Consider the following 12,603-nt stretch of genomic DNA (forward strand, 5'->3'; position numbering starts at 1 on the left):
TGAGTGAGCTGAGATTAGAGATGCCAGCTCGCTAATTTACCTCCATTTACTGTGACCTCTGCTCAGCCTCTGCAGCGAGGGTTCAACTTTCCGAATATTTTACCAGTTTCCTGACTGGGCCAAAAAGTCACTTTCATCATCATCATAGAGAGCAACAGTAAAGATAATACCCATATTGCAACATTACTTTGTAATACAGTTGCATTAGATTATCAAACAAAGTACAGACAGGCAAATTAAAAGGAAAATAGTGCTGCAACTAAAGATTATTATCATTTTCAATTAATCTGCTGAATTTCTTAACGATTCATCTATTATTAGTTTGGTCTACAAAACATCAGAACACAGGGAAAGTCATGTCATCACAAGCCAATAGAAAAATATATTCAATTTATACTGATATAAAATAGGGAAAAGCAGGCTCACATTGGGGAAGCTGGAATCAATTCATGTTTGTTATTTTTGTTTGAGAAATTATTGATCGATTAAGATAATTTTTCCCGTCAATCGAGTGATGGATTAATCGTTTTCAGATCAAAAGAATAAAACTAAGTAAATAAGTGGAGAAATGCAGAGGCAGCAGGTGCTGAATGGTATGATGAACACTATGAAAAGCATGCGTTAATGCCAATTTAAAATAAGGATTTTGAAGAATGGTGTTCTATATTATATATAGTATCTATATTATAGATGTTACTATATTTATAACGTTTTTTTTCCCTGGCAGTAAGTCTTTATTCATCACTGGATTTTGTTACTTCAGAGCTGCACTCAAACCTGACAGCTCTGTAAAACCAGTGGGAGCCTGCTGATAACCAAATCATAAACAAGAGAAATATATGCCTTTAACATAACTAAATTGGATGCTTTGGGATCCTGTGGAAAGTTTCCAACAAATAGTTCCACAACTCGAGAGCAAGAAAAGTGAACATGCCATTTTATTTTATGGTGTAAACCTGAGGCAAAGACACCAGGGAAAGCCTTCTTGTTAGAGTTTCTAACTCTAAAAGAAAACCACACAAATAAAGACACACACACACACACACACACACACACACACACACACACACACACACACACACACACACACACACACACACACACACACACACACACACACACACACACACACACACACACACACACACAAGTGCGTCTCACTATCTTTGTGGGGACCCGTCCTTGACATAATGCATTCCCTAGCCTCTTACCCTAACCTTAACCATCACAACTAAATGCCTAACCTTAACCGTTACCCTCACCCTCACCCTAACCATAACCTTTTTCTAACCCTAATCCCAAAACCAAGTCTTAACCCTTAAACAGCCCTTTAATGTTGTGGGGTCCAGCATTTTGGCCCCACAAAGCTGTCCGGACCCCATAAGTATACTGTATTCCCGGTTTTTGGACCCTATGAATGTAGTTAAACGAGAACACACACACACACACACACACACACACACACACACACACACACACACACACACACACACACACACACACACACACACACACAGACACACACACACACACAGCAAGCTCTCCTCCCTCAATACGTCTGGTTAGATGGAGCCTGTGGCAAGTTTAGCTTCACCTGTGAGAGGCAGTTTGCCTATCATAGAGTCAGTGGACACTCATTTCGATGCCATGTGTAAGCTCACAGTTAGCGCAGCTCAGACAAGACAGGGCCGCTGAGAAATCTTTGGCAAAAGAGCCGAGGTCAGGTGGAAGCACCTCAGGGTAGCTCAGACTCATCTGAGTATGAGCGGAGGTCAAATAATTCCTTTCATGTGCTGAAGCGGTTTTGATTCATTTAGACAATTCCACCCCAGTGTCTCTGCTAGACAGGCAGTGAACTCTGGCTTCATCAAGGTATAATTAATAGCATTTATGTCTGGGCACGCTCAGTCCGAATGTGTGAGGTGGTAGTTGTAGCAGCGGTCTGTCTAACGTTGTTCAGGTCATGACAAGGGAGCAGCTAAGTTCAATCAGGACCCCCTGTATCTGTCTCTGGAATTCATGAGACATTAGTACCTAACAGTTTGAGACATTTTTGGGTCAGGAATGTGTTTATAAGGTAAAAGGTAAAGGTACTTTATTGTCACATACACATACATGTAGCGAAATTCATTCTCTGCATTTAACCCATCCCTCAATGGAGCAGTTTGTTTGTTTGTGAGTGTGTGTGTGTGTGTGTGTGTGGGCAATGCATGAGAAAGTTGTGTGTGCAGTTTTAAGTCACGCTTTTTTCAAGCAGGATGATAAACTGCGCGTGTGTGTGTTGATCCAGCTCATAAGCCCGAAGCCATTGCTGTCACTAGTCACTTCTCCCACTGCAGCCACTCAAGCTGGGTGATTGATGTCGGATGCTGTGTGCACTCAACTTTTCTTCAGGAGCCCAAATTGGACTGCAGGCGGGTGCTTACCTCCTTCACTAGGTTTCTCATTGATCACATGGTTCTTTTGCCACAGACAGCGTAGTCAGCAATGGCTAATTTTCTTATTTGATACAAAACGATACACTTTTTTGGTAGTTGAGTTTATCGGCTTTTTGCTTTTTTTGTTCCTTTTAAGGAGTAATGCTGCCGTCATTGTTCTAGTGACTTCAATTTAAACTGTGCAATTGCAGAGATAAAGAAGAACGGCAGCAAAAGCTCCCATGGAAACATATAAGTACAGTGCCTTGCGAAAGTATTCGGCCCCCTTGAACTTTTCGACCTTTTGCCACATTTCAGGCTTCAAACATAAAGATATAAAACTGTAATTTTTTGTGAAGAATCAACAACAAGTGGGACACAATCATGAAGTGGAACGAAATTTATTGGATATTTCAAACTTTTTTAACAAACAAAAAACTGAAAAATTGGGCGCGTAAAAATTATTCAGCCCCCTTAAGTTAATACTTTGTGCCCCCCCCCCTTTGCTGCGATTACAGCTGTAAGTCGCTTGGGTGCGTTCTCTATCAGTTTTGCACATCGAGAGACTGACATTTTTGCCCATTCCTCCTTGCAAAACAGCTCAAGCTCAGTGAGGTTGGATGGAGAGCATTTGTGAACAGCAGTTTTCAGTTCTTTCCACAGATTCTCGATTGGATTCAGGTCTGGACTTTGACTTGGCCATTCTAACACCTGGATATGTTTATTTGTGAACCATTTAATTGTAGATTTTGCTTTATGTTCTGGATCATTGTCTTGTTGGAAGACAAATCTCCGTCCCAGTCTCAGGTCTTTTGCAGACTCCATCAGGTTTTCTTCCAGAATGGTCCTGTATTTGGCTCCATCCATCTTCCCATCAATTTTAACCATCTTCCCTGTCCCTGCTGAAGAAAAGCAGGCCCAAACCATGATGCTGCCACCACCATGTTTGACAGTGGGGATGGTGTGTTCAGGGTGATGAGCTGTGTTGCTTTTACGCCAAACATAACGTTTTGCATTGTTGCCAAAAAGTTCGATTTTGGTTTCATCTGACCAGAGCACCTTCTTCCACATGTTTGGTGTGTCTCCCAGGTGGCTTGTGGCAAACTTTAAACGACACTTTTTATGGATATCTTTAAGAAATGGCTTTCTTCTTGCCACTCTTCCATAAAGGCCAGATTTGTGCAGTATACGACTGATTGTTGTCCTATGGACAGAGTCTCCCACCTCAGCTGTAGATCTCTGCAGTTCATCCAGAGTGATCATGGGCCTCTTGGCTGCATCTCTGATCAGTCTACTCCTTGTACGAGCTGAAAGTTTAGAGGGACGGCCGGGTCTTCGTAGATTTGTAGTGGTCTGATACTCCTTCCATTTCAATATTATCGCTTGCACAGTGCTCCTTGGGATGTTTAAAGCTTGGGAAATCTTTTTGTATCAAAATCCGGCTTTAAACTTCTCCACAACAGTATCTCGGACCTGCCTGGTGTGTTCCTTGTTCTTCATGATGCTCTCTGCGCTTTACACGGACCTCTGAGACTATCACAGCGCAGGTGCATTTATACGGAGACTTGATTACACACAGGTGGATTCTATTTATCATCATTAGTCATGTAGGTCAACATTGGATCATTCAGAGATCCTCACTGAACTTCTGGAGAGAGTTTGCTGCACTGAAAGTAAAGGGGCTGAATAATTTTGCACGTCCAATTTTTCAGTTTTTTATTTGTTAAAAAAGTTTGAAATATCCAATAAATTTCGTTCCACTTCATGATTGTGTCCCACTTGTTGTTGATTCTTCACAAAAAATTACAGTTTTATATCTTTATGTTTGAAGCCTGAAATGTGGCAAAAGGTCGAAAAGTTCAAGGGGGCTGAATACTTTCGCAAGGCACTGTATATACAATATACTCAAGGTTAACACCATGTGCAGGTAATGCACGAATCTGAATCGTAATGTCACTGACAACAGGGAGTATGAAATAAATCTCTTGTGTTGCAAATTCATAGCTACAGTGGGAGCGTGGAAAATAAGTGTTTACAGGGGTAAAAACATGCAGGGCATCTGTGCAATATTAACGTTAAGGCTTTTTATGGAGAGGAATGGGCAATATATTGGTGTATGTTAGGCTATCATGCAATATTCTTGGTGTGTCTGTTCTGTATATGGATCTGTGTGTGTTACTGAATGTTAACTGTAGTTTGTTAGTCCGTCAACACCCCCCAGAGACCTCAACTGTTCTAAAAAAATACAACAGAATATTTTAGCTACTATTTGGTACTTTGAATCATGAAGATATTTAAGGGGGAATCCATGAGACGCCGTCAGTGACAGTGTGTGTTGCCTGTGAGTAGTGAGGTATTTTCATTACTGCTTGGTACAAGGTTGATTACCGTGCTTGGACTTTGGCCACATGCCAGCAATCACATTTTGGGGAATAAATTCACTAAATGGCCAATCTGAATTAAGTGTGCTTTTCATTTTTACAAACCGTGCCCTAAACCCCTTTTTGCCACGTTTGGGTGTGTGTGAGAGAGACGCACCTGTGCCACAGCCACTTGTGTCTGCTGCTGTTGCTGCTGGAGCTGCTGCTGGAGCAGCTGGATCTGGTGGTGGACAGACAGGGGGGCGCCTGGTGGCAGCGCGCCCGATGCAGGGAGCAGCATCCTGGGGCTGGCCATCAGCAGAGAGGCCTCCTCTGAAGCCTGGCACCAGGGGGGAGAAGAGAGAGATGAAGTCAATATTTTGTGACCAACTAAAACATTAACAAGTAGCCAGAAAAAAATCACAGCCTAAAAGCATGGCGAGGTATGTACAAACAGGCCGCACTGAGGTAAAAGCGCAGACTGCCTGTCGCGGGAACTGAAAATGGCAAATTGCGCTTTTGCGTGTCATGCCTATGCATTCACGGGAGGGTCAAGGGGAAAGTAGGAGTTTCCCATAAAGAGATGGGAGGGGAAGCGTAAAGTACGCCTAATTATGTATTCCGCGGTCTGTACAAAAACCTCCCGTGAAACGCTACATTCGCAAATGTACGTACATCTGGCCCTGAATGGTTTGGCTGACGCCAATTTCTTAAAAGAAATATTATTGCACCATCCAACATTGTATTTTACTTTACTTATTTATATATTTTACAAACTTTTTACGAATATTTATAGGATTCCTAGCAAGTTGAGACCAACAAAAATGACTCTCATCAGTTTTCAAAACTTTCACAGTTCACAAAAAGTTGCAAGATTGAAGATGCAGACACACGGAGAAAAGGACTGACTAATGAATAAATAAATATAATCGGGACAAGCATTGGCATCAATAAAATGCCTTGGAGAACCAGCCATCATCCAAACAAGAATCTGAATTTGAAATGTAGAAATGTTGATTAGTCGCAGCAGTGTGGAATGAGCGGTGCTGAGAATGCAGATCAGTAGCTCTAAGACGCTCCGATCCAACAATAATGAGCTTTGGGACTCAGTTCTCCTCCATCTAACGCTATCAAGCATCCTAATTGTTTCAAGGCTGCAGTAACCAGTCACACATTGCGCCCTCTTCATCATTCAGCCAGTCGAAAATATGTTTTGTTGTGCAGATATGGTGACCTAATCACACTATGGCTTAAAATAAAGCATCAGCACCATTTAGTATCTGAGGGTAATTATGAAATCAAAGCTAGCAACAACTGGACGTGGGGAAGATATTAATATATCTAAAACACCTCGTTGCTACAAAGTGGACAATCACATGTATCAAATCCGGCCCCTCGCAAATTCTGATCCGGCCTGCATATCAATCTAGGTTCACAATATATTTTGGCCCACCTAGTTGTGCGCCAAACCAAAAACCTGGGAAACTGTTTTTCAATTTGCAATTATGTGACACTCAGAGCAGAATTTGGCAAATTTGCCAACTTTGAGACTCAGAAATTCCCCCAGAAGCAGAGAGTTTGCATATTCTTGATGTGAAAGAGCTTGTTGTGAGTTAGCTGTTTGGTAGCCTACTTAGAAAATGTAATCATTGTTTTGCTTGATTTGCTGAATTCTAGGATGACTTTGGAACTTTTTTTGCTGACTTTTTCAGGGCTTTATGTGGACTAAACTGTAAGTGAGGTGACTGTATGATACATGCAATAATTGAGTCAAAGATATTTGACTTTTTCGATGAAAAAGAGGCTTTGGCCTTTGATGGGATTGTCTTTTTCCAGTGTGGCACTTAGTGAAATCGAGTTTGACACTCCTGGTCTAGCACTTCCTGCCATTGTTCAGTGGATACAGGGATGGGCACCTTAGAGGAAAAAAAAAAAAAAAGGTGCACCAAGGTGCACGGTTGGTTTAGAGAACAAAAAAGCACTCTCAAACCACTGCTGAGACCTGGATATAATCCACGCAGGAGGGGTATCTCTTTCCTTGCTGTCCTTGGAAAAACATTTGGCACTGTTTAATGTTTGGAAGCCACTCAAGACAATGTTGCTGGTGTTGGGGGGGGGGGGGACCGAATTTAGGTCCATCTTCCATATGGAAGACTTTGCCTCATTTACAGTTGTTATTTCACGTGTCTCAAATCCAGATAAAATACTGCCATGCTTGTTGAAGACAGATTCAGTAACAGCCTTTCAACATCTGGCTAGAATGCAACTAGATTTCAACTCGTCTGTAATGATATATTCATGCATTGACACTTGGCTTTTTTTTTCTGTTTTCCAGTTTTTTGCTTATGAAAAGCAAAAACAACACCGGCATATACTTAACAAGTGGCCAGAAAAGAGATTCAAACATGAATGGCATAATGTGTGGGCGAAAAAAAGAAGATGTGCCTTAAGTGTAAATTGGATATTTCATTCCTCAATCCATCAAATTGTTCTATCAGAGAATGGGTGCTCCCAGTAGGTTGTGTGTATCAGACACTGTTAGTGTTTTAGAGTTTACCCTGTGATGTAAGACAAATCCAATCCAACCTTATTCAACAGGCGCCATCGGAGCTGATGCAACAGCAAGAAACAAGGAGAAGACACAAGGTGGTGGTGAATGTAGATCATATTTTAAAGTTAATCCATTTAACACGGAACAACCTTTGATTTTTTGAAGCGCTGATGTCGGAAAGTACGTTAGCAAGTTCCTGCTGCAGAGCAGTTCAAAAGAATGTTTTGAATACACATGAGGCTAAAAGAAATGAACATTGCTTGCTTTATGCATGTTTGGCTTTACGCCTTTACAACAGCTGGATGTGAAGCATTTTTAAAAAACTGTTTCATGGCTGCCAAGGTTGAACAATTAGGTTGCCGACTGAATCCAAACAATGTCACATCACTAGCGGGTGATGCAGGTGACTGGAGTCGCAACGCCAAATGACGGTCGGCAAACAAGGGGACACCTAAATTAAATTGAACCTGAACCTGCCTTAAGGAATCCATGCCAAAACACTTCTGCCATCTGTCTCTCCTTAAGCACCTTCTGGTGACACACAGACAATGATGAACGCACAACACAACACAACACAACACACACACACACACACACACACACACACACACACACACACACACACACACACACAACTAGAGGAATATATATGACTGATGGCCTGTGTGAGCTGAATCTTGTAGCTTAATAAGAGAACATTATCCATGTTGACAGTTTTTTTTTTGGTGCTATCACATGATAAATATCAGGGCAGAAGGCTGTGTGTGTTAAAGAGAGAATTAGTTTGACTCCTCAGAAAGATGTCGGATCACATAAAATGAGCTCACTTTCTCTCAAATTGCCTGTTTAATACAGACGCATCATTCACCTTTTTCTTTCCATAGAAGCTACTTGCAGACACCTGAAGTGACACTCTTCTCACCTAAGTAAAGGTTGTTAAACAAGACTGCTGCTTTCGCTTTCAAACAGTGAGTGTTGAACGGGGGAGGTTTAGTGACTGGAAGAGTGAATGAGATGATTCAGAAGGAAAACTAACCGACAGGAGAAATGGTGACGTGTTTGGCTTTCAAGCACTGTGGACACAGAAACTATTCTCAATTATAGAGAAACGGAAGAAGAAGACAGACTTAAACAGACTGTCAGCAGCCGCAGAATAAGATACGACACAAATGGAAAAGAAATCCCATTCTAATATACATTTGAGTCACCTCCAACATTAACCCCTAAAAAAACCCATTTATTTTACTTTTCTCTCCCACCAGTTACATAGTTTAACCAATAGCCACTAATATAAAAGTATTTACCTTAAAAAAAAAAGGCTATATTTTGGACATTTAACATTGAAACAAATGAATGTTTTTGATGTGAACGTGTCACTAAGGGCCTGGTTACACTAAAAAACAGGTGGTTACACTAAAAAACAGGTGGTTTGTATGACGTGTTGTCTGACTATGTTGGAAATCAAAAGTGTTTATAGTTGATCCGAACAGCCGCGGTGGAAGGCGATGTGAAAAGCCAGTTTAAATAAGGGGATAACAGCGCACACTTTCAGACAGTCTATCCTGGAAGGCATCCCAGAGTGTTGCACTCAGGCGTTCATGTGGAAAGTGACAGAAATAGTTGTGTCAAGAATGAAAAAGGAGAGTTATACAGGAGTTCAAACCCAGGTTACCTTCTCACCTCCAGACAGCTGGCCAATCCCTGTGTGAAGTGGGTGTGAATGTCGGATTCGTAAAGGTCGGACACAGGCCTGCCTGATGCGATGTTGAAAAAGTGTGTGTGTGTGTGTGTGTGTGTGTGTGTGGGGTTCTAGTAGGTTTTTCGAAGGTCCGACAATCAGTTCTAAAGACACACTGTGGCAGCATAACGATGCTGAACCCACTGAGAATTAACACCCCAGTTTAGCAACGCTACTCTAGCTATTAGCCTCTTTTAGCCCATTCATTGGAGAAATAGACTATACAGCTCTTATAAACTTCCATATTATTATTTTTTTTTTTAGATTCAGAGCTATGAACTGAACTTATCTTTTTGTATTTACAAACGTTATTCCATTATTGTTTTATTCTATGTTACATTATTTAAATTCTACCTTTGCCTAACTATATTCATGGTACCTCGCACATGTGATTATGTATCTTTAAGGCATACTGTTTCTGCCTTCCCTGTTCTACCTGTAAAGCACTTTGGGTCAACTGTTGTTCGTTTAAATGTGCTATACAAATAAAATGACTTGACTAAACTCCCATTTGACATTGTTAGCAGCAGAAAAAAGCTCAAACAAGCTGAGTATATGTGTACATGCCACTCGCCCAGCACCAAACAACAGAGAGCAGAAGTGAAATATTAGCTGATGAAGAAATCCCAACATCTGCAGCTAGGGTCAGACCCAGAGCTGGGTAAAAACGTAGTCTGATAATCACACTTGCCATTTTGTTTCACTTCATTCATTTGAACCACTTAACACATCCCAGAAGTTAAACCTGACCAGAGCTAAAAGGAGATTAAATACTGGGCTAACCTTTGTCTGTTGGACAAAACCATTAATTCAATGGGATGATGTGTCTGCAGGATGTGTACACAACTGTTTGCTAACATGTTAGCCATAGGAGCTTGAAGTGCTTACAACTTGATTACATCATATCAAGAGCGTTCCAGGTGGTGATAAATCTTGTCATGCAGCATTAACAGCACTTTAAAGAAGCAACCCAAATATTTAAAGAGTAAATTAAAGAGCAAGGTGGATGTGAACATTTCCCCCTTCTAGGCCCACATTTTTTTTTCCTAAAATATGTCACCTAGTTTGACCTGTAATTATAACGTCCCCTTAAGCCAATAACTGTAATTTAAAAACTGCCACAAAATGTGCAGCTATGAAGATTGGATGGAAAATTATTCTAAGTAATGGCATGATGCCTGAAGTGCCCCCTTGAAAAAACGGATGACCGAGGTAGAAAGGGTTGCACACATTGATAAAATGTCTTAAGGGATGTTTAGTCGGGCAAGAAAATATGGGTGTTTGAGGTGTTCAGTGGATGAATATTATTACTGAAACTTGTAATCTTTTTGTTAATAAGTTAATTCATAAAAAAATGCTTCAGTAGTGACAAGATCAATCATTTTTAAAGTTGGTTAAGTTGGTTGATGAACTTATGGACAACAATGATCCAAAGTGACAAATCTTCGAGCATTGAATCCAATAGGAATGCTTATGTACGAATACGCCCACACATTCAATATACACTAACACACTTTCCATCACACAGTTAGCAGTTTGTTGAGTGAAGACTTGTAAATCCAAAGCTTCTCCAGCATCCAAACTTGTTTAGCGGTGTCAAAGCCAATTAGAGAAGACAGCAGAGTAGAATATTTAAACTGGGGGGGGAGTTAGAGAGTATAGAGAAAACCGGCCTACCACTGAAATTCCTCATACAGTAACTGCTGGAGAATGGCCTGCCTGAGGAAACGCTCGCTATTAGCATCTAATTCGCACACATGCACATGGCACTAAGCAGACAAGTGGTGTCTTCCTTTATCTTTTGGCCTCTTGTTGTACTCACAGTGTGGAAAAATGAAGTGGGGGAAAAAACAGGGAAGTGAAAGAGGGGTTGAAAAAAGGAAGGTGAAAGTGAGACGGAAAGGAAACTAAAGATAGATGACAGGGGATAAAGGAAGTCTTTATTTATCTACCTCCAGCTGTGATTACACTAGCCACACACATCCACCCCCACCCCCCACCCCCGCCCCCACACACACACAAACACACACTAACACACACCAAGAGATCTGGCTTCCTTCACTGCTGACAGCCTCGGCTACAGATTTATAACTTCATCAAGGGCTCTTGAGAAAAATCCAGCGAGATCATTCTACTGAGGCTCTGCATGGAATATCAGACCATACCATCAGTCATTATATAGTAGTAAAAGTAGTAGACAGGATCTTGTGAAGATGTTCACAATAATCACACTTTCCCCTGTTTCTAAGAATAATCAGTTAATAAAATATCCCCTCACAATGTTTGAGTCTCTAATGGTAACTTACATTTCATATGGAGTAAACGAATTATGCTCCCAATGAAAAGAGCAAGTACCGCTGCCACCTTGAGATTTGTGACATTAAATTGTGCCCACAGTGTCTGATGTTAGAAATGGGAGTAAATCAGGCATGTTGGTGGTGTTTTCTGAAGCTGCAGGCAGCTGTATTTGGCAAAAAAGCTCTAAAAACCCACTGAACACTACCTACATGTACACTAAATGGCAATGACAGACGAAGGTAGCGAATAACTGGTCAACATAGAGGAGCAGTTAGCAGTTACAGAGCTAGATGTTCCCCTTAGGAGTTGGTGCAAACAAAAACCAGAGGTAAAAGGAGAGTGAATATTGGTCAGGTAGGCAGACACACAACTTGGAATAAATGAATGCTAATGTTGCTCTATATCTGCTGGATGTGTAAGGAGGTAACGGTTTGCTAAAATGTTCTGCTATACTAACTCAAAAGGTAATAATAGTGATGGATTTGAAAAACAAAACAAACCAGTTAGTGCAGATTTAAGTAATCAGATTAAGAGGGATATTATGAGAAGATAAATGTAGTTTTAACATCGTGAGTGTTAACCTTGTTGATTTGGCAAGTTGATCCATGCAACAAGCAGGTAAGCAAACTATTTCAACGGACCAAAAATCCTTTTGACCATTTTCTATGCAGCACGCTGAACGGTGCTTTGTGAAGTGCTTACAGAGCTAACCAGTGTTACGGTAACTGATTATAACCATTGGTTTTTGTATTCTTCTTTAGCTAGCAAACTCTTCTTTTCCAGATTTTCTTTTGACAAGCCCAGACATCAGGCATGAGTTAACATAAACTTAGTCCGTGAGATTTTCTACTCGAGCAAAATCCAAGAGCTGATGTGCTCCATGAAACACAGAACATGGCTGCACTGCACTCTGGTCTCCTGAGTGTATTACTAGTGGTGGTAACCTTGCTATCAGGTTAATATATTCGGCAAGGTCTTAAAAAAAGAACAAAAACTATATTCACAGAAAAGAAAATCATTTCTTTGGCTTTTGAATTTCCAGTGTGAACAAGCTTTCTGGTCAATGTCAAAGTCAAATACAACACACTGGGCTACAGTCGCTAACACGTGGTTGTGTGAAACTTGTGCACTGAGCACTCAAACATTCCTGGCAAAAGATATTGAATGTCAGCACAAAATGCAGGCTAATGGAGTGGAAAGTCAAGTGATAGAACCATATAGAGAGAGAAAGAGAGTGAG

At 40.9% G+C, this 12,603-nt stretch overlaps 1 protein-coding gene across 2 annotated transcripts in view; it reads right to left on the minus strand.

The window, feature by feature from the left end:
- The window catches only part of nos1apa (nitric oxide synthase 1 (neuronal) adaptor protein a), a 200,420-nt gene that overhangs the window by 15,007 nt on the left and 172,810 nt on the right, over positions 1–12,603 (minus strand). For both annotated transcript variants that reach the window (XM_039811043.1, XM_039811045.1), the window contains exon 8: positions 4,956–5,117. In XM_039811043.1, coding sequence (XP_039666977.1) covers positions 4,956–5,117 — 162 coding nt within the window. The remainder of the gene's footprint in view (positions 1–4,955; positions 5,118–12,603) is intronic.

The sequence above is a fragment of the Perca fluviatilis genome, chromosome 9, assembly GCF_010015445.1.
Source record: "Perca fluviatilis chromosome 9, GENO_Pfluv_1.0, whole genome shotgun sequence".
NCBI lineage: Eukaryota > Metazoa > Chordata > Actinopteri > Perciformes > Percidae > Perca > Perca fluviatilis.